General features: G+C 42.3%; 1 protein-coding gene across 1 annotated transcript in view; it reads left to right on the forward strand.

Annotated features, from left to right (window-relative positions):
- The window catches only part of DCLK3 (doublecortin like kinase 3), a 30,582-nt gene extending 24,555 nt beyond the window's left edge, over nt 1-6,027 (forward strand). Inside the window, exon 5 of the mRNA XM_082276640.1 lies at nt 847-6,027. Coding sequence (XP_082132766.1) covers nt 847-1,043 — 197 coding nt within the window. The 3' untranslated portion in view covers nt 1,044-6,027. The remainder of the gene's footprint in view (nt 1-846) is intronic.
- The last annotated feature ends 16,818 nt before the right edge of the window (nt 6,028-22,845 follow it).

A 22,845-nucleotide genomic window follows, 5' to 3' on the forward strand; every position in this document is an offset into this window, starting at 1 on the left:
CTCTCTTGTGTGAATCTGTGCTTTAAATGTAAATTTAGTCCTCTGGTAATATCGATGGCTGTGTTTCTGCATATTAGTTCTGAATGCTTTAATGGAGTCCTTGATTCCTCCCTTTCTAGGCAAAAGCAAGGATTTTCCTCATCTTGTTTATATGTCTCTGCAGAAAAAGGTGCCAAAATAATCTCAAGGGTTATGTTAGATTTTAAAGATGTTATCAAAAATCTCAAAAACTGAGAATGAGATCCTTGCCCTGCAGAACACAGTGTGGATTTCCTATTGACAACAATGGGGTCTGCACGTAGTAGTTTTGTACTTCTTACAGGCTAGTACAGTGTCTTTTGTGCACTCTTTAAAATCAGAAACCCTAACATTCTTTTACACCCTGTGTACAGTCTTTTAAAGAACACATTCCACAGCATTTTACAACATTTATGCTCCTTAAAGGAATGAGATATCCAGTGTCCATTCCTGTGAATGTGAACACTTAGCCTGATGCCTTCAGCATGCTTTTGAGATTGAATTACCCTCACTTTCTCGTCTTTCTGAAGGGGAGAATGACATCAGTCACAGAGATTTAATACTTCCTGTCACTAATTCTAACTCCAGTTGTTAGAATAGCTCCTGGGGATAGTCACAGAAGTCATGGTAAAACTAATGAAAAAAATAAGGAGGACATTTTTTGTGGGTATAACTGTCACCATCACAGAATGGGTAAGGCTGGAAGTGACCATGGTGGGTCATGTGTTTCAAACACCCTGCTCGAGCAGGGTCATCCTAGAGCATGTTGCACAGGATCATCACACCACTGTCCTTCACCCCTCTCTCCTTTGCTTTCTTTCATAATAGCAGCGAAAGACCTCATCACCAGGCTGTTGATAGTGGATCCCCAGAAGCGCTACACAGCACGGCAAGTACTTCAGCACCCCTGGATCAGAACAGCTGGGAAAACTAACAGCAGGAATTTGCAGAGGGAAGTGACAATAAATATTGAACGCCATTTCCGGGCCCAGCGCCGAAAGGAAGTTGCTGATGGGGACACATGAAATCTTTCAAGCCCATTTTGTCTTCTTTTTATTGATTAATAAATCATCTATGTTTTCTTTTCTAAATTAATTGGGAATTTAATGTATAGCTGTTGGTGGCTATTGCCATGCCTCTTTTTTTGATTCTGAGATTCTGAAGGACAAAAATCAAATTCACATCCACCTCTCTGTTGAAAGCAGTGGGGACTAGATAAATCCTGGAGGGTGTCTATTATTTTTCTTTAAGTACTGATTTGGGCTTTTACATCTGTTTAAGATGACAAATGTTTGCTTCTGTGACTGACACTAGTGGTGAGTCTTCTCTCATCATTTTTGTATGGTATCTTCGAGGAGTTTTGTGTTTGTAATGTTTTCAAAATAGCTGTCTGCATACACGTCCTGCACTAATTCTTTAAACTGTCTTTTCACTAATTCCTTCTGGCCACAGAGAAGGAAGAATAAAAAGTACATCTATTCTTTAGCTGTAGGATATATTAAATAAGCAGCCAGATACTGTATTTATCAAGTTGTGAGGGAATACAAACCCTTATTGACTAAATCTGATGTTTTATGATGTCTCCCTTGGCAACCTATATTTCATTGCTTGCTCAGGATAGTAGATGGTAATAGATGGTACAATGTTACACGGTGATGGTGCTGTGTAGCATGGGTTCATTTGTCTTGAAAAGGGGGAAGATATGGCTGATACCTTTTCAAGATTCTAATAATAACAACTTTCAGAGAGGTTTTCTTCCTATTCTGGGAAGCAGGAAGTTAAGCGATTCTAAGGGCACTTTGCTTCTTTTCCCAAAGTCATAATTATGGAATGATAACTCATGCATTTTTCCATATTGAGTTTTTTACCCCTTGGAGACATCCATGTGCATCTGTGACTTTTCTATGCTGATGGAGAAGAAAAAGCTGGGAAACTGTGAGCAAAGTTAATACTTGCTTTCACCATTTCCCTTTCATCAACACACTTCCCAGCTGAATTGCTTTTTTACACTTTTTCAGTGTAGTTTAGCAATTGTTTTGCTTGCTTGGTTCGGTTTTTTTCATATCTTGTCCTCCTTGTAGCCTTTTTCTCCTTGCTTCCATGAGAATAGGCAACAGGATGAAATTAGGCTAAAATCCCACTTGGGGAGAAACAGCTTGTTGGCTATGGAAAAGTCTCCCAGGGGAAGTGTCAGATGCTCTATTGCATGTGTTTTTAATATTTTTATTGGATGCAGTTTTAAAGAAATCCTGAGAGGAAAAAATACAGTCCAGAGAGGGGCCATGACCTCGAACAGCTTTTGAATCTCAGAATTTTTGGTTAACTAATTAAATTCAAAAAGCACATGAGTTTTCCATTTTATAATTCTTTGAGTTCCATGTGCTATCAAGTAATATTGATGTTGGAATATCAGTGGTGTTAGCATTGAATACACAGCCTGTAGACATAAAGGAGGGTATTTTACACTTGGAGAGCTGCTGCTCTGCCTGTGTATTTCATAATGAGAAATGTCAGAAGCATTTCAGAATCAGTGGAACATTTTCACAACTATATGAACCAGAATATTATTTTTTGGTGAGTGCTAATATTTTGTGTGAACTTGCTGAATAACCAAAAAGTGTAGGGTGCTGTCATCATATTTCTGTTTCATCTTGTGACTGTTCTGCTGCAAGAGTTATGTATAAAAGTAGAGATCCCTTTACTCTTAAAGGAGAATTGCACTTTAAATTGAATTAGCTTATTTGTAATACTTACTGGAATAAGACTTGCTGTGGAGTTCAAGAATTGGTGAAACAAACCAATCAAATCTTTACTGTATGCCCAAGTAGTATCTATATGATATGTCATACTTCTACTTTGGCGTCTCTGAGTCAGGAAGACTTTTCCTGAAAACAAAAATGAATTTAAGTGCTTCCCTGAGTTAAGGGAAACTAATATAACCTAATATTATAAAAGTATTACATAGTATTTGAGTACTAGTAATAATGTATCCTCTGTTAATTTAAGTATATTTTGAATAGGAAACTGTGGAAAAATGGCTTCTGATGTGCAATATTATATTTTGTAATTATCTTATTTTTAATATAGTTGTTTAGGAATAAAGTCTGAAGTGACTAAAAGTATTTAATGAGCAATGAATCTGAAAGTTTGGAGATTGTGTTACAAGTTGCCTTTTTCATCTCTAAGAACCTGTCTGCAGCCTTATTCATAGTGCAGAAGATGGAGAAATTGCTTGTAATGATTATAAAAGTAGTTATTTTTTCAATGATTTTGTTTTTCTTTCAAGTTCTCTGTGTTCCAGACAGGCTAAACGTGGACTGTGCCAGGTAGTCACTGCACGGCACCCCTAAGTGCAGATGCTACTGTGGCAGTGCTGAGGCTCTGGTTTGTCACTGTTGCTATCAGACCTGTGGCATTAGGCCCTCCTCCTTCAGGCTGGAGGCTGAAAAAGCTTCCAGGTGCTTCTCAGGGTTTTTACTTCTTTCTTTCTGTCTCCTACTTTGTTATTCCTTCTTTTCTCTTGTTGCTTCCAGTGTTCTTGCTCTGCCTCTGTGCTGTCCTCAAGAGGCCAGGTCCCCAAACTTTATAGTTTAAGTTACTTGTAGCAATGAAAACCCATATGATTTTGGAGAGCTCAGCTTCAACATTGCCTGCTGATGTTGAAAGTAATGTTAGGCAGGACTCAGACAAAAAATGGTGAAAATCCTCTGTCATCTTCTACTGCCTTTTCTCAGGCTTTTGTCTGCCCACTGTGTGACGTTCCAATGCAGACCTGATCTTTATGCTCTTTAAGGTGGTTTCTAATATATGAACCATGTTCACACTCCATGATTGAGGATTATTACTGTTCTTTGTTTCCTGATATTTTTCTAATGTATACTCTCTCCTTGGGTTTTGGAGTCATCTTCCCCTTAATGTTTGCATTTCCTGATTGGTTCCTTTGTCTACAGTAAGTCTGAGAAAGCTCAAAGCTGGGGGAGAATACAGCCTCAGAGAAAATTCTTGCTGATTTCTTAGGAAGAGGAAATATCCCTCCTTTCCCTTCCTTAAGTCTTTGTTAATTAGACTCTCATATGGCTTTATATTCCACTGAAAATAAAACAAGTGATAGTGTCCTCATCTCTTTAAATACTAACAATGAAGAGAGTGAAAATATCAGCAAGAAACACCCCTCCCCCATCCAAGAGCTAAGTGCAAAGTATTAATTAATATTGCAGACCTCAACAGGAAAGTTCCACTTCCAGAGGATTTCCTGGGTCTAAGGCAATAGGGTCTAAGGTAATAGAAGGAAAGAACCTGTTTATTTGCTGCAAGCTTTAGCAAATCAGCTGAGTAGGAATCCTTTTATGCCTCATAAAAGGTTGGTTGATTCCTAACTCACACTGGAGATCCTAATCAAGTTCTAGTTATTCCAGGGTTATTTCTTTACTATCTGGTATTGGCTATTCAAAATATATTCTCCTTTTAGAAACCAGAGGTTCTCCATCACCTTTAACCATTGACTTGGCTCTTCTTTAGTTGGTTGCAGCTTTTAAGCATACTTGCATTTTTTCATGCCCTAACGGTAACATTTCTCAGACTTGAAGCAAGGACAAAGATCCAAACATATAGAATGAGTCATCAATATTTCATTTTGTAGTGAAACACGTGCCTAATAGACAGAATTGGTTTTTTTAACCTTTCAATATTATGATGTTATGTTATTTTAGGGTCAACACTTAAAATCACAGTCAAGGCTTTCAACTACAATAGTTACAAAAGGGGCCACTAAAGGATAGTTGGGGTTTTGGTAAGGAAGTGCTGTTCCCCCAGGTCAGCCAAAGAGTACTGTGAAGCATTTTGAGTATCCTTAGAAGCCAGTGTTACTAGCTTTGTGCATCATAAACTTTCTTTGTTTGGAGTTTACTAACATTTAATCCAGGCTTTTAGTGATTGCCTGTGACTGACAAACTAAGTAGTAACTCTCTCTAGTGGCGTGCTTTCCACTGTCTGAAGATAAAGTGGTCCGTGTATATCCCTTCCATTTGCCACCAAGGTCAACTTCTTCAGCTTCCCCATATGCTATTACATTTCATTGGTCCTAGACTTCACCTACATATTTTCTATCACCTGTCATCTGCCTACTGTCATTGGCCTCTTAACCTGTTGGATGACTCCCATTATTGAAAGGTGTAGTGAAATCTGCACATATTAATATGTTTTTCTTCAGGGAATTCTGGCCTTAGAAATGGGAACGAGCAAAAATTTTTGGAAGTATTTAGGCATTTGAAACCATGCAAAAGACTGGCGTTTCACATTGCACCGTGCGTAACTGCCTGAAAATGAACAGTGGGAATTTGGTTGTTGCTCTTATATTTAGTCACCTAATATTTAAAAATGTGTGCCCAGGAGACTTGTGATTGAAGCTTGGCAGTGCAGCAGAGACTGTTTCCTCTGAGACACAGACACTTCTTTTATTCAGGGACCTTCTTAATCTAAGTTTGTGTAGCAGCTGTGTAGAATAGTTGCACTCAAACACCATCAAATCTGCCACCTCCCTTCTGACTGGCATTATAGGTGGATTTCCTGTATCTCTGTTACTGCAATTTTTGGCTGTAGGGTGATGGAGGGATAGTGGGATGTTATCCCCTGAGCTTAGGCCTCTTGGGTTTTGGTCCTCTTGTTAAAGTGAACTTACTGAAGTCAACTGCTTGCTTTTCTGCAAGTACCAGGTTTGGGGAGGTATTCAGACTGTTTGAAAATATAGTAAATTTGCTGTGCTTATAAACTGATCTTCCCAAAGACACTAGTATCACTGAAATATTTCTCCTATAATTTCTCCTGTCAGCTAGATTTCTTTTAATTTAAGCAATGTAAGGGAAATGCTTTTTGTTTCTGGGCATGCATTTTTCTAAGTCCACTAGTAATACTTTACTGTTGACATTCTTTCTCCTGAAAGGAATTATGGGCACTTTAACTGGGCTGACAGTGTATATTGGCACTGTTTGTTCTACAACATGGTTCATTTGTAACTAGGCTGAAGGTGTAATTTTCTAAATTAAAGTACATTGTAGACTTCAGCAGAAAAAATTGTTATTCCTTCCCCTGTACCTTCAATAAAGGCAAATGATACAGTGAATGTTATGTTTCAGTTCTTTCCAAGGAATTGGGAAACAACTGTGTGGCCAAGTATTTTGAGCTTGGTGTTGGTTTGTTTTTTGGTTTTTTGTTTGTTTGTTTGTTTTCTGGCAATGTATCTATTTGGGAAATACTTGTTTCTAAAGGTTTTCAACTTCAGTAAGTATTGTCTGTACCTTCATTTATGAGTAGCAGAACCCATTCTGCTGCTGCAGTCCTTTGAATACTTACAGATGTGTTTTTCTTTGCTGCTGCATGCAATCCTGAGATGCTGCCTGAGACAAGCCTGGAGGCAGGCAGGCGTCACTGCAGACAGCCCTTGGCAAGCGACTATCAGCAGGCAAGGACGAGCCCCTCAGCTCCAAGGGGCGAGCTCCAGAGTAGGTGGCAAGCGCGTCGGCGGAGATGAAAGAGACAGAGGGGTCCTCAGTATGGGCTACACAAGTCAGAGTTTATTCCAGCACAGTGATGCGTCCAGGGACGAAGAACAAGAAACACAGCAGGCTCCAGGGATTTTATACTCGAAGGAATTGGGGTGGGGACAGAGGCGATAACCAGTAGGGAAGAGTGAGGTGGGAGGAGTCCATGGGGAGTTAGCCAATGGGAAGTGCTTGTAGGAGGGGCAACAGGGAACAAAGGCATCGAATAACATAGAACTTTCCAGAACTAATACATAGTCAACTAAGGCGATAAATATTCATTAGGCTTATACATAAAACTAGGAGGGGAGAACAGTAACCAATCAACTTGAACACAAATTAAGGAAACTAAGGATTACAGGGACTTGCCCTCACCACGGAGGTTATCTTAAACATCAGTGCCTGACCACCAGACCTTAGATTCTGTTGTTCTCTCTGGGGCCATGGTGGCTACAGCCACTTGCACCACAACATAATCCCATTAAAACCAATACAAATCTTTGCAGAACTGGAGCTGAGATTCATTTTTACCACCATTTTTGGCTCTGTACTGCATTAGTCATATATGCTATGATGCTAGAGCAATGATGACAAGCAGACCTAGCTTCATTGAGGCTTTATGCACACAGGACTAACTTCTCCCATCAAATCTTTTTCTGTAAAATTCAAGTTTGTTTAGAAAAAGATTTGCTTTCTTTGTGGAAACAGGCATTCTATTTGAAATTGAGTTGCTCGCAAAAAATGACTTTTTCAAAGGAGACAATTTCTTAGTAGCCTGTGTATATTTAAGTTCTGTTATTAAAATGGTATTTTCCCACAGGCCTGCAGTATAATCTGAAGCAGTGGAAATAAAATTGTGTCTGGGATATTGATGGTGTTTTTTAAGAAGCTACCTTCTCTGCATGTGAGCATGTGTGATAAAGTGGCTGGCAGTGAGAAAAGTTTATTGTATATTGGTCCTTAAAGACATCACAGCCTCCTCATTACTCTAAGAATAACTGTAAACTCTTCGGAATGACTGGCTTTTATGACAATCACACAAATTTATTGGACTTCATTTTAACAATTTGTATAGGCAGCTAATTAAATCTGATTTAATGCTTTGCTGTTAGGAGGGATTTACATGTGTTTCCTGTGTCAGAAAGTTGAAGGCAGAGTCCAGCAGTGCAATAAATTTGTGTGATTATCATGAAAGTCAGACGTTATATTTTAGCAGAATTTTTCCTTTTTAGATTAGAACTGTTTTCATAAAGAGCAACTGGAAAAACAGAAAAAGTAAAGCTAATAACCTTAAACTGTCATTGGAAATAGATTTTGTTTTCTGAATTCAGAAACCAAAATGAAGAGCTGGAAGCATTTCAAAAACCAGAGAAATACAGGAATTATTCCCAGAGTGTTTCAGCATTTCCAGCAATAAGAATATTTGGTGCAGTGAGAACATGAAGTACCTTGGTAGGACTGAGCAGGTGCTGCAATAGGAGCTGTGTGAGATTGCTAGACTGGATAAGGAGTGTAGTTGTGAAAAAGGGGTGCTCCTTATAACCACTGGAAAAATGTATTAAATCATAAAAGGTTATTCCTGCATTGTCATTGCTCTCTTCATAAAGCTTTCTAAATTTCAGTGACAACCACTGTGCTGTAAGAAGGCACTTCCCATGAAGAATTGCAGCGTAAAACATTTTAGAGAATGTTTAACATAAAGGATTTCAGAAATGAAGATAATTTTCCTAGAAATGGAAGTGTGTGATTGTTAACCACTATGGTAAGTTGTCAAGAAAACCTTATTGCTGGATTTTCAAAAAGAGTTCAATTTTGTGATCCTAAGAAATTGCAACTACACAGCTTGCAATGTTGAGAGTTTCAATGACATTGCACTGCTACAGCATAAAAACTTATTATTTAATAGCTCAGAAGAAACCTTTGTGCCTAATGTAAGGGTAGAACTAAATGGGTTGAATAAATCTTATTAATTTCAGCTTGCCTGAAAACATACTGGCCAAAATACTGTTCATGTGGTGAGTGATGGATGAAAAATGTATTACTGACCAGTGTTTCCAATGGAAGCATAAAATTGTGTTCCTGAAAATGGAATCCTGTTGGCTGTTTGGCTAAAAGCCAGCATGTGTCCTGGTAAGGTATTATGTCTTCAAATAAAGAAGGAGGGAGAGACACCATATTAAATAGCCCCTTGTGATTTGAAACAAACAAAAAAGATTCTGAAAGAAAAAGGAGGGAAATAAGAGGAGGAAAAGCTGAAGGAAAACATAACTTTCTTTCAAAATGTTTTATTTTGTTAACTAAATCAATGCTCTAGACAAATCTAGCAGAATTTATGAGTGAAATGTCTTTCCCTTTGCTCGTATGTAACATTCCCGTGGTGGTTCCCCAGTTACTTCTGTGTGTCTGGGAATAGCTGATTCCAAGCAGATACTATAGCAACCACTAGATTATCTCACCTGGATCATAATTTTCTAATGACAGGACAGAAGAATCCCTTAAAAGAAATAAAAGAAAAACTGCTCCACCATGTAAGTAACTTTGAACAATTATTCATCCACAGAAGAATTTTGTGGAAGTTTATTTTTACATGCTTTCATAACTCACATAGTTGATGTTCAAGGGACAAAAGTTAGAGCTGGATGTTAGAATGTGACAGTAATAAACTCTTCCTAACAACTGAAGCCTTACATAAATTATTGGCTAATAACTGGTAAGGTTATAAAATCAGAATATTCAAAAAGCGGTGTTTAGGGACATGTGGTGGCCGGTGAGCCTACGGAACAAGACACAAAGAAAGTCCACTGGTAGGACAGTCCCTAGTATTAGAGATCCTCCTAGGTTAGGGTGAACAGAAGAGGCTTCCCTCAGGACGCTTTGCTTTGCCATGCTAATGTACCCCAGTTCTGCTTCCCTGGTTGGCCCATGGCCTCCCTACCCCTTGCTACCTTATATGTCCCTGCCCAAGAAGGTTCTCCACTCCAGGTTCCCCCCATTGGCTCTTGCCCCATCACCACTCCCTCAGAGTTTCCCCACTGGCTCCCATTCCCTAGTCCCACCTGTGTACTGGCCCCCATGCCCTGATGGCCCCTCTGCTCCCATATATAAACCTGGACCTTCCATTGTTCTCAGTCTTTGTTCCTGGAACCCTTCACGAGTGTGGCTGCAACAAACCGCTCCCTTGGAACTCTGTATGGAGACTCTTCCTGCCTCTTTGCCGTCGGCCCATTTACTGTGCGCGTGTACGCGTGTGTGAGTGTGCCGTGGTCCTGCCGAGCGGCTTCGCCTTGGAGACACTTTTGGGAAGATCGCAGCACCTCACGCTCTGGCACCGACAAGCCACGCGGTCCGCAACAGGTACAGAGTTCACTTGGGAAAAGGCAGCAGGATATATGAGGAAAATTGAAACAAGGATGTGCAGATGAATCCCTTAATGACCAGGAAAATGAACTGGTTCTCTAATTCCCAAAACAGACCACTGAACGTGATGGTCATGGAAAATGAACCTGTATTGCTTTTATGATGAAATACATCTTTTAGTATTTTTTTAAGCTTTGATGTTGGGAATCTTAAAAGACACAAACATGGGTTTTAGATTATCGCTTTCTGTGAATGAGTGGTACAATTCTTGCTTTTGCCTTGAAAATCCACCCTTGCTTAGAATATTTTCTGCTGCTCGTTAATCCAGGTTTTAAGGAAAACAGAAACATTTAGTATTGTATTTCTGTGACACTAAACTTAGTTCCTTGTACTTGCCAGTAGCAAAGATTCCTTCATGCGCATCCTCTAAAATGTACGTTAGGGAATTAAAAGATCTACTGGTGTTTCTGAGGGCATTCCTGTGTTTCAATGGATTAGAGCTGGTGACGGAGACTTTCCCCCTTAGTTGGAAATAACTATTGCTTGAGGCTTTTCAGGCTTGCAGCTTCTCTGTGTGTGCACACGTTTTAATGGTATAAATGCTGAATTCTGTGCATGCCCTCTGTTTTGTTGGTTCTTGGGGCTATCTGCCAGCATAACTGCTTCTCTACACAGCAGAAAAAATCCCCCACATTGTTCAAAATGCACTAGTGAAAATAGTGTCATCAGGTCATTGTTTTAATGAATCAGTGATGGGACTGCTATGAATTGTACCAAAAACCTTTATCAGGAGGTACTTTGGATGAACTTTTGGACAAATCCTGTACAAGGGATTCTGGGAAGAGAACAGACAAAGAATTCAGCAGCTTCATTCTGGCAAGGTAAATCACCAGGACTGACTGTTCGATTTGTTTTCAAAGTTAAATGGGCTGACAGAGGAAGGGTAAGGATGAGACAGCTGTGTTTTTCAGTTGGAAACCTCATTACTGGCAGGCTACAATTGTTTGGATTCTGAGGAATTTTTTCTGTGCCAGTGCAAACTATATTTTGTGAGTCCCAAACTTAATTTTTTCAGTTCAAGTGTGTGTACGTGTTTGCAATTTGAATAAGACAGTCCTGTGTGGGCTGAAAAAAACTAGTTATTTTCATTGGTATATTAGTAATTGTACTTAGTTATTTTACTGATTTTCAGGTGTGGTCTTCTTTGGTGAAGCATACAACTTGCAAAACCAGATCTGTATTTAACCCCATATAACCAGAGAAATTTAGGTTTTCAGGGTGACACTTTACGTATGCTTCTTTGAAAAGAGATCCTTTGTATTGCTGAGGTGTGTGGACATTTTCTGTTAGTGTGAAGCTTTCCTAGGTGTGTGTTAGCTGGTAATAATACAAGTGCTGCTTTTGGGCAGCTTCGAAGTCCTCCATGAGCTTTAGCTCTTGTGTATTTATTAGGCATCAGTGCCTTGATGCCTTAGTGAATGGCACTTCTTTAAAAGCACAAACAACCTGAATTCGTTCCTGGGAAGAATGCTGGGGAACATGGTGCAGAACAACTGGCATCCAGGATTCATTCATGCTCTGGTTGCTGGTCTGATGCTGGTGTGAGCAAAAGTCCTGATGTAGAGGTCTGGAGGTCAGGGGCTGCTGCCATCCTGCAGAAGAATGAGAGGCTTTATGAGCACAGAGCAGCACCACTATTTAGTTGTAGCAAAGCCCTGCCAGACATCACTGTCCTCTCCTGCAGCTATGGTCTCCAGTGGCCTTGGGTCAAGGTCCCCTTCTGGTCTCCTTGTTTTTGCCATGTCCAAATTTGAAGCCTCCATTACTAGGAACAGAGAGAATAACAGTGCAGGTACAGCACTTCATGTGTTCATTGTTCTTCACAAACATTAGCTAGTTAAGCCTCAGCAAGTCCTTATGAGGCAGTTATTTATTCCAGCTGAGTGTTTGTGTCTGCAATCAAGAATATGCTAGACTTAATCCTCCTGTCAATCAGCCTAATTGATTTAAATGTCTAATTGGGTAGATTCCCTCAAGTAAGTTCTGTTTAAGAAAGGTTAGCCTGGGGAAGAGAATTAATGGAGAGCAGAAAAACATTGCAAGAGGAAATTCTCAACCAAGGAAAGGCAAGGACAACTGTCAGTGGCAGTTTTAAAAGCAGCTGGAGAGACAAGGAGCTATTTTTTCATTGCAGCAAAGTATCTTCAAAGAGGTTTGAATAACCTAGAATTGCACAGTTGGTCTTTGTAAATGGGTTGGTTTCAACAGGAGAAATTCAAAGAGAAAATCCCTAGTAGTAGCAATGAGTAGTAGCATCAAGGAGAGCAGCAATGGACTGAGGAAGGCTACTCTGTGCATGAGTTCTGACTCTCTCATCTGCCCTTTGTCTAGAGAATGACAGCTACCCTTTGCATCTTGCAGGAGGCTGGCATCTTGAAACTAGATGATTTTTAGAGCTCCCTTCTGACCCAAACCATTCTATGATTCTACCAACGCTTACTGTGGTGTTGAATGGTAGTTAGTGTCTAAGTGTGCTGCAGGCTCAGATTGTCTGCCATGGGGGTGTGGAGAAGGGGAAAAAGCTATAAATGGGAGACCTGAGCTGACAGGTGTTGCGAAGGGAAACCCCCAGGCTCAAAGAGGTGTTGTGCTGTGGTCTCCAGACATTTTCCATGACTCTTCTAGGGACTAGAAAGTGTTTTAGGAACTCACTCCTCTATCTTCTTCCAAGGTAAGGTTCCTGTAGCCTTCCTTCTGGCCACTGGCAAGCGTGATCTTTAAAAGCTTAAGGAAAAGGATCCTATCCTTCTCTCATTGACAATGGCTTATGTTGATCAAGCCTACACTGGGACTGCTGTCTATGCTTGAGTGCATGTTTCATCTTCCTTCACTGTCTGCACCTCATTTCAGAGCTGTAAGCTACAAACATTTTCCAGATTGGGTCTTTCCTCCTGCTTCGCACTAAGCTCATTCCTTTCTGTGTGGCTTCAGCAGAAGAAAACCTTTATAGCTTGGGACATTGCTGCTGGAGAAATGCTTTTGAGAACTGAGTTTTAGTGGTACTTTATATGAATATTTTAGCTACTTTGCTTAGATGAGCCCCATGAGGTTTAAGAAGGAGGTCTACAAAGAGTGTTTAAAATACCTTCTGCGGAGCAGCATCCAGAGACCTTCTTTGTGGTGGTAGGGGAGGTATAAGTAGAGGCTAAAGAGCAGCTTAGAAACAAACAAAAAAAAACCTCCCATGCCATCCTTCAAAATTTCACTACTGAAAGCAATCCTTGTGGAAATCCACAGTGAAAGTAAACAGCAGGTAATTTTTTTGCAGTTGCTGCAGAGAAACCATCTTCTTGCCTGCATCCCTTTCTACAATCTGCAAACAGCTTTGAAAAAGAGACATGGCTGTAGTTTTAAGCTGAAAAGGATTGCAATAGGAAATTCATTTCAGGGGGAAAAAATGAAAATTTGAAGAAGAATGTATATGAAAGGATATGACTTAGGAAGCTGTATTAACCTGTGAAAAATGTTGCTTTTCATACTGTAACATCAAGAACCATTATGTCAAAGTAAAATCCAATGCTGTTACTATGTTTTAAACACAGATGTTCCTTTCCTGTTCACCCCGTTTCTTATGAACAATGGAAGGGTGGTTTAAAACAAAAAAACCTGAATACGTTTCCAAAGAGCTTTAAGCACAAGACAGATAATTTAGATGATGTTCATCAAACATCAGGTAAATCTGGAGGAAAGTATGTACACAGGTAATATTACTCTAGGTTTCTAATTAGTGTGGGCTTCAATTTTCAGTGTCTCTCAATAAAATTGGGCCTTTGCAATTTAGGAAAGCAACACTACATTTTTGTCACACAACATCTTCATGCATGTGTACTTATCTCATTTTTTGCCGTGATGCTGACTTGTCCCAGAAACAATACTGCTCACAGTATAAAAAACTTGAGAGGATTTTTCTATTAACCAAAAAGATAAAGGTTTACAGTGCTGTGGTGTCTTGAAGTGTCTCTTGAAGTAAAGAGCCTTTTTTGGTAATTCTGTCTTTACTAAAGCAGCTTTGACATTTTAGTAAGAAAACACCTCTCATGGTGCGACTGTATTTAGGCAAAGTGACATCCAGAAGATAAACAGGACAAATGTATGCTGGATGTATTCATGCCACATTTGTAGTATTTGTCATAGCTATGGCTGTGTGACCTGCCAGCTGGTCTGTCTGCAGATGAGAGAAAGTGCTCTTCCTAAAATCATAAGGAAAATGAAAGTGGAAAGGACAAGAAAGCAAAAAGAAATGAGAGGAGGAAGAGAGGTGAAGGACTGTCTTAGCTGACAGAGGCTTTTGCCATGGTTCCTGTGACCTATAAGCTAAAGGTGCCTTGGGTGACCCAAATCTGCACATCAGATGGTGCTGTGCTGCCGGGCTGAGTTCACAGGAATTTGGTGCAGGCTGCTCACTCCCAAATTAGCTCTGTCTGGCCCTTGCCTCCTTCCTGCTCATGTTGTTGTGAGCTCTTTTTATTTGTTAATACTTGAGGTAACTGGTGAGTTCACTTGCCTGCTTGATAAGGCCTTTAGTGCCAGGCAGAGTGTGACTTTCTTCAACCCTCTTCAATTTTCCCTCTGATCTATTCAGCTCTTACATAAAACATTCAGAACAGAGTACTAAAAGCAATGGACCTTTCTTACCCTTTGCACATGGGCCTCGAGGCATAGCTACTGGGAATTATTTGTTATATGGACACATTCCTTTTTCATCTTAATAGAAGTGTACATTTTCTTTTCCTTCCCAAAGATTTCCATTAACAGCCAATAACACTTGTATAAATTGTTTCCCACAAGGCTGTCTTCCTTGCCAGGACTGAATTATTTAATGTATTCCTGCTTCAGGCAGCAGGAGGATGCACACAGAAATCCCACAGTGCTCAGGGAGGTCTTCTCTGGTGAGCGTGCCCCAGGGAACCTGATGAATGCACAACTCCAGGCAAAGTCTGTGAGCAATATATGGAAAACTACTCACGAACACTTGTTAAATCCTCACTTTTAGGCCTCAGGATCATCAAGGCTTCCGAAAAACTTGCAGTGAAACACACTGGGTAGAGGTAAACTGATAGTGTAGGGAGGGTAGAAAAGGGGAGGTGGTGGCCCATTGCTGCCCAGGCCAGCAGTACCAGACCTGCCTTGGCTTGCTGAGGGTGCAAGGATCTGTGCAAGAAGCAGGGACAGCTGCTGTGCAATGCAGCACCTTTGGGGTGCTGGTACCTGCCCTGCCAAGAGCAGCAGAGCTGCCGTCCTGGGAGGTGAGGTGCTGGAGGAGGAGGAAGTAAGTTCCAGCCACAGTAGGACTATGACTTGCTCCCTTAAAGCCTCTGCAGCCCTGCACTTCCACCTGGTCCTAGCAAAACCCACCCTGTGACTCTTCCCTCTTCTGCAAGACACCTGTAAGGATTTTTTAGATTGCTCATGTCCTGGCTGGGTTTCATACAGTAAACACACCAGGGTTTATGCCTAGCTTATCCATACAGCTCTGTGCCCGGCTACAGGCTTCTGGTTTTTCTTCTCCTTCAAATGTTTCAGTTTTATTACGGTTTTTATTACGGAGCGAGCCATGGCCGGGGAGGCCACCGGGTGGTGCTCTTGGCACAGAAATGGGGCCTGGGGCACTGCAGGCCGCTGCTGTGCACTCGGGATTGAGCTCTGTGTAAAGGTTTGGGCTTGGCTGCAGGAATAATTTACAAATGAACTTTGACGCCAACAGCTGTTCCTCTCCAGGATGCACAAAAGTCTCCTGATTTTGAAATTAGTCCAGAAAAAGCATTTTAAATATAGACATCTTCTTACAGTGTCTCCCAAAGGGAAAAAAGAGACCAGTTTTAAAATGGGAATCTTCTTGACACTCCCTCAGCAAAGACGGTGGTCCTGAGGGGGGCTCTGATGATGCCTCAACTTGTGCACAAGAGAGGACTGGGAGACCAGTTGCGCTAGCATAGCTTTTGTTACGTGTACCATAGCTGCCGTGGGCAGTGGGTGTGGAAATTTGGTCTTTTTGTTTTAAATCTCCCCAGGGGAAAATGTAAAGATGCCTTCCTTCTGCCTGCTTCCCTGGGAAGGCTTTCTAGTGTTCTGGTCCCAAGGGTCTGCCCCGGGGAGCTCACACAGTGTTTGTCCTGGTGGGGAGGTCCCAGCAGGGACAGTCCAGCCATCCCAGCAGCCTGTGCCAGTACTCAGTTAGATCCCTTGGCTGCCTTGTGGGAACTGGGCTGACACCTTGAATGTGGTTGCAAAGGTAGTCTTCTCTCCTTCTCCTACTGAGAATCCTTTAAGACTTCCCTGTTGGAAAACTCTACAGCCCTTTTTTTTCTGGATATTTTCCTGTTGCAAACCATGCCTGTAGCAGTCTCCCTTTGGCAGCAAATGGCACCCTGTGTTTTTCACAATTTGAAGAGTGAGCTGTTTTGGCCACTATTTTGCCCTCACCTCCCATTCAGCTTTTTAGAGATGTTTTAGAGATGAAATCCAAGATTCGTGCCCATTGCTGTGATGAGTAGAAAGGTTAACAGTGATGTGCCATCTAACACCATCAGATACAAAGAAGGATCCAAACAGAGGTGGACAGGGGACAGTCTTGTAAGTCATGTCCCCGAGTGATAAATAGATTGAGGGTGGATGGAGATGGAGATAAAATGTGTTGTTTTGTTCTCTGTCTTACTGAGCAGTGTGGGGTGTTTGCTTTCCTCTGAGTCAGAGCTGAGGAGCTTTGTTCCTATGCTGTACTAAAGCTGACCTGTGCTGCTGGAGCCTGGACACTGGTCCTGGACCAGCCATTCCCTAGCAGCTGAAACTGCTGGGATAGGCAGGCGTCAGCTGAAATGGGGCTTGTTGCCAGGCAGAGTGTCAGAGGAGGACTTGGGACCTCAGCAACCTCCCTTACCTCAGCTTTTTTTTTCTGATGTTTTACTTCTGCTAGGGGGAAAATACTGATTTTTTTTTTTTTTTCTAGCACTTTGCTTCTTCAAGTTCTTCTCAAGTTACCCAGCTTCTTCTCACAGCCTCCAGCATCCTCATGAGAAGGTGAGGCACTGGCAGAGCAAAGGCCTTTGAGGTGCTGGTGAGCAATTCTCTTCCTGCTGGCAGCCCAGTATGTGGTCACTACCTTTCATTTTGGTCATGGCACATGTGCTGCAACAGCACTGGCCTCTCCAAGTTACTGCAGGAAGCAGCTGCCCCTGCATTAAAAAAAAAGACCACTGGCACTACTGTTGTAACAGGTGATACCAAAAAAACCAAATGACACCAGAATGAAACACTGGATTGTCTGTGTGCAGCCATCCTTTAATGGCTCACCACTGCTCTTAACTGATGAGCAGCCAGGGTCTGACAACAAATTTGTTTCTTTATTTCCATACTGTGTTTGGGGAGCCTCAGATATTTATATTTCCCTTGCAATGTCCAGTAAAACAATTGCATCCACCTCTGGTTCCTGATTCTTTGGGCCATATCAGGAATTCTGCTGGGTTATTTTTGCCCAAGTTTTGAGACCTGATCACCCAGGTAATGGATTTCAGCCGTTCCACTGCGCTGCAGGGCAGTGCTGAGGGACTGACTGCAGGTCCCTGTCCCATACTGAGTGCAGGACTTGCCCTCTTGAATCCAGGGTTTGAGTCTGTGTCACAAATGGCCATCACTGGGCTTGGTGCAACGCACTTTGAAAACATACATAAATCTGATTTCAAGCCTGTTGAAATAAATCTAAATTTTCATGATGGATGAAAATTCATTCATCTTCTTGGGTTAAACTGACCTTCCTCTAGGAGTGTCCTAACAAACAGGCAGGATAGGGAGAGGTAGGACCTCTGAGGTTGTTTCCTTCTGTTATTTGAGCACAAGGCTGTGGTGGGGTTGTTCACTTAAAGAGCCCATTAGTATGGAAAGAGGGAGAAGACAAGGAAGTTGCTAAGAAGGTGTTGTGGTGTATGTGCTTGCAGTGCGTCCTTCTTTCACAAGAGGTCTCCCTGTTGTCTTCCAAAGCTCGGGAGAAATGAGTTTGCTAAATAAAGTTCAGCTCTGAGGGAGCCCCTCTGCAGATTATTATTATTTATAAAAAAATGTTTTGGATACATAAAATGGTGCCAGACTGGGACAGGGAAAATGTGTTTTGTACACAATGATTTTTTTTTTTTCATAGACCATCCCTTTTAGCAACACGTACTGTTAGAACAGTTGGATTTCAAAATCAAATGGAATTGATCATGCTTGGAAAGGAAATAGGTAATGGGATCTACTAGACCCTCTCCTTATAGTAGATCAAGACTTTCCAGTTCTTGAGGTTAAATGTACTGTTCAGTTGCAACTGAAAAAAAAAAATTAAATATTTGTCTTATTCCCAGAAACTTGAACTACCAAAATGACAGTGTTGCTGGCTATGCAGCAGCTGAAGCTGGTTTGGGTTGAAAAAAGCTCCAAATATGCTGCTTGCTTTTTCTGTGCCTCTCTGCCTTGTGCTTTGCTGCTAGCTGTAGCATGTGCCCAAAAGCAGAACCCAAGACCCTGAACCACCAGCATTTCTGGTGGAAACCCTGCACCAAAAGGGGTCTGATGTCAGAATGAAGAAGTCAGAGGCAGAAATTTGTGACCTGAGGTGGACCATGGGCTGTAAGGCCCCTTATGGATAGCTCTCTTGTGAACAAGCTTGTCTCAAAAATAAGGGGTAAGCAAGGGGAGACAAAGTTCTGGGAAGGCACCAAGTAAAATGGAAAATAATTTTCTTTATGTTTTCTCTTTTCATCTGTAGGTGGAAGTTGGAGCCCTTGTGCTGGCAGTGCCTGAAGGACGGAGTCCTGTGAGCACTGTCTGACCCTGGGGAGTGCTCATGCCCCAGGCCTTGGGGGTGACCTGCTTCCCCTGCCAGAGGTGATCACTGAGCTGGCAAGGAGGTTTGCTCTGGGCTAGCTTTGCTTTCTCTTCCCTGGTGTGAGTTCTATAGCATTTGCTCTGTTTCCTTGGCACTGCTGGCTGTTTCTTAGTAAAAGGCACAAGATCTTGGGGTTTCTAAACAGGGAATTGTCTGAGAAATCCTGTGGTGGGCATCAATAGCTGCCTCTGGATGTGGGAGACTGGGTGTGCACAGGTGAGGGATTACACCAGTGTAGTACTGGCATAAGTAAAAGGACACTCGGATACTGAAAAGGATCATAATTTCTCTAATTTGGTGTGTCCTGGACACTAAATGGTCTGACTTGAATTGTTGGTAAATAGTTTGCTTTAAAATAGATTTCCTGTCTACAACATACTTTTAACAAGAAATTGTGTTCTGAAGATGCTATTGAAAGAGTTGCAGAAGCTGTTCACATGCATAGCTTGAAGGAAAAAATTACAAATGAAATGTAATATGCTTTGCACATCTCGAGGAGAAAAATAGCAGGCCTAGGCCCTAGGGTATATCACCGTGTCCTGCAGCCATAGGGAGGAGGAGGAGAGAAGATCCAGCAGGCAGGAATTGTGCAGCAAGATTGATTTATTTAATTATTTTACAAACTCTTTTATAGATTTTTTCTTCATAGTCTAATTGGACAAAGGATCAGCCACCCCTTGGGGTGATTGGCTAAAAACCTAAAACATCCATTGTCAAAATATTTTCTACTGTACCATAAACAAGACTTTTCAGGGCTGCAGGTGGTTTGGTTGTTTACACAACTGCTACCTCTTCTGTGAGAGAGAAAAGTCTCTCACAGACTTAGAAAATAGCAAGAAAATCCTTGCTAGCAGCATTTTTGTATCTACAATTCCCCCTTTTTGTTTGATAACAACTTTACTATTAATCCTAAATAGAAATTTGCATCAGTTATTAATTCTAAATATGTCCTTAAGGCTTTAACTATCTGACTCCATAACAAGAAATTTAAAGTTCAGTCTCTGCTGGTGGAAGGACCATCCCAGTCTCTGCTTGTGGAAGGACCATCTGCCTGATGGTTGCCATCTTGGTCATCATCAGAAGAGTCATTAGGCTGATGATCTACATTCTGGTTGCCATTTGGATGGTTGGCGTTCTGGTCATCATTTGGAGGTTGCCTGTTCTGCCTCTGGTGCCGTAGGTCAGGGTGAACGCATTTTGCAGGTAGCCACCGTATCCCAGCATCTGTGGAAATGCAAGCATACCCACGACCCCAAACGATAAGCTCATGAGGGCCTTCCCACTGGTTAGTGAGTAAATTCCGTACCCAGACTTTTTCCCAGGGCGGTTGTGTCTCACCTGCAGACTGCAGTGAGAGAAAATGATTCAGAATAACAGGATTATTTGAATTTTGTGGTACTGTAAGGTGATTAATTGTATACAAAGCTTTTGCTAGTTGGCTCTGTGGGGTTTTACCACGCATTCCCCTTTTCTGTTTGTCCAAAACATGCTTCAAGGTACCATGAGCACGTTTGACAATGGCTTGGCCAGTAGGAGAATGTGGGATACCAAAGGTATGGTCTACACCCCATAGGTGTAAGAACTGCCGCGTCTTCTCCGAGGCGTAGGCAGGACCATTATTGGTTTTCACAGAAGCTGGCACGCCCAGGACTGAGAAAGCCAATTTCCAATGGGCAATGACATCACGGCCCTTCTCTCCAGTGTGAGCAGTAGCCCACATAGCCGAGGAGAAAGTGTCAATAGACACGTGCACATATTTCAGCCGACCAAATTCAGGGATGTGAGTGACATCTGTTTGCCAAATCTGCAAGGCTTTTAGCCCTCTGGGGTTTACTCCCGCTGGCAAAGGCGCAGCGAGTCCATGATAGTCAGCACAAGTGCTGACAATGTCGTGCGCCTCGGTTGGCGTTAAATGAAACTGCTTCTGCAGGGTATATGCACTTTGATGGAAGAAACTGTGCGATGCCTTGGCTTGTGCAATTTTGTCAGGCTGAGGCCCTACCCACGCAGGGTTGGCCAGCATGTCAGCCCTGGCATTGCCTTCTGTTAGAAACCCTGGTAAATTGGTGTGGCTTCGAATGTGCAGAATGTAATACAGATGGACTCGAGCCTGAATTGCAGACCACAAGGTTTTCAACAACGAAAACAGAGCCGCATTGTTCACCTCCTTCAGAAGTGAACAATCTAAGTGTTGGGTGATATCTGCTACATAAGCAGAGTCAGTAACCAAGGTTCCTGTGAGAATTGTTGAAAAGCCACGGTAACAGCCCTTAATTCCACTAACTGAGCAGAGCTTGACTCCTTCAGCACCTGCCAGTCCAATCCCTCCTTCCGGGTAACGATGGCTTTCCCAGTTTTCCCTGAACCATCCGTAAAGACGGTGGGTCCTTGCACCGGCACTCGACTACTTCTCAGCCACAAGGAAAGTATGGTCAATTTTGCCAACTGCAGTAATTTATGGCTGGGCAGATGGTAAGTGATCTGCCCTGAAAAGTTTTGCAGCATGCTTTGCAAAGGAGCACTATGGATAAGGCTCCACTCAAAGTATTCCCTCGAGACTGGAATGACAATTACTGCAGGATCCGCAACCATCAGTTGCAAACACCATTGACGGCATTTGATCAGAGAAGCGACCAATTCAAACACTGTGGTCACAGTCCTTTTTGGCTGGTGAGGCAAAAAGACCCATTCTAGGATATGCAGAGGATCAGGCCATTGTGCATTCCACTGGCCAATGATACCTGTAGGGCGGAGGTCTGGAATAGTAATGTAAACAGTGATAGCAATGGAGGGATCCACTCGATAAACCTGACGAGCGGAAACAGCCCGTTGGACCTCCTGCAGCGCTTGCCGCGCTTCCGGAGTCAACTCCCGAGGTGAATTGAGATCAGGATCCCCTTTTAATGTATTATTAGACCCAAATAAGATCGTAACCAATTGATGACACCCAGCAGTTTCTGAGCATCATTCAAGGTTTTAATTGAATCGGGGAATCACACCTCTTGGCGTTGGATAGTTTGGTCCAAAATTTTCACTCCTAAATATTTCCAAGGAGGATGCTGTTGAACTTTTTCTGGAGCTACCTCTAATCCATAGGCATGCAGAGCAGCGAGCAGCTGAGGCTGTATTCCCAGCAGCTCGTCCCGAGTGGACGCTGCCACCAGGATATCATCCATGTAATGGTAGCAGCGTGCATCAGGAAACTGCTTGCGAACTCTGGATAAAGCTTGGGTGACATACCACTGACAGATAATTGGGCTGTTCCTCATCCCTTGAGGGAGGACCTTCCATTGGTATCTCTTAGCAGGTTCAGCATTGTAAATGGCAGGCACAGTAAAGGCAAATTTTGGTTTGTCATCAGGATGCAAAGGAATTGTGGAAAAACAATCCTTTAAATCAGTGATCAGGATGTCCCACCCCATAGGAATCATGGTGGGAGAGGGCATGCCAGGCTGCAATGCCCCCATACCTTCCATTACTGCATTAACTTTCCAGAGGTTCTGCAATAATCTCCATTTCCCTGATTTCTTCTTAATTACAAAAACAGGAGTATTCCAGGGGCTAGTAGAAGGTTCAAGGTGCCCCTGTTGTAACTGTTCCTGAACCAGCTGATGAAGGGTGTCTAACTTCTCTTTTGGTAGGGGCCACTGTGGCTCAAAGATTGGTGTGTTAGTCAGCCACCACAAAGGCAGTGCAGGGTACTGTGCACCCTTATGCACAGTGACCCCTGCTAAAAATTTGTCCCAATCCGTACCCCCCAAGCTGCCAACACGTCCCGTCCCCAAAGGTTAAGGGAAGTGGTAGTAACATAAGGCCTGATCGTAGCTGTGTGCCCCTCTGAATCCTTCACCACCACAGGCCGTTTGCTTAAATAGCTCTGTGTGGTTTCCTCCTAATCCTGCGATGGCCGATCCCACCGGGGCTAAAGGCCATGAGGGAGGCCATGCAGAGAAGGAGATGCTGGTTACATCAGCACCCTTATCAATCAAACCTCGAAGCTGAGTCCGGGGTGGACGG

Source organism: Coloeus monedula (assembly GCF_965178545.1).
Source record: "Coloeus monedula genome assembly, chromosome: 1".
Taxonomy (NCBI): domain Eukaryota; kingdom Metazoa; phylum Chordata; class Aves; order Passeriformes; family Corvidae; genus Coloeus; species Coloeus monedula.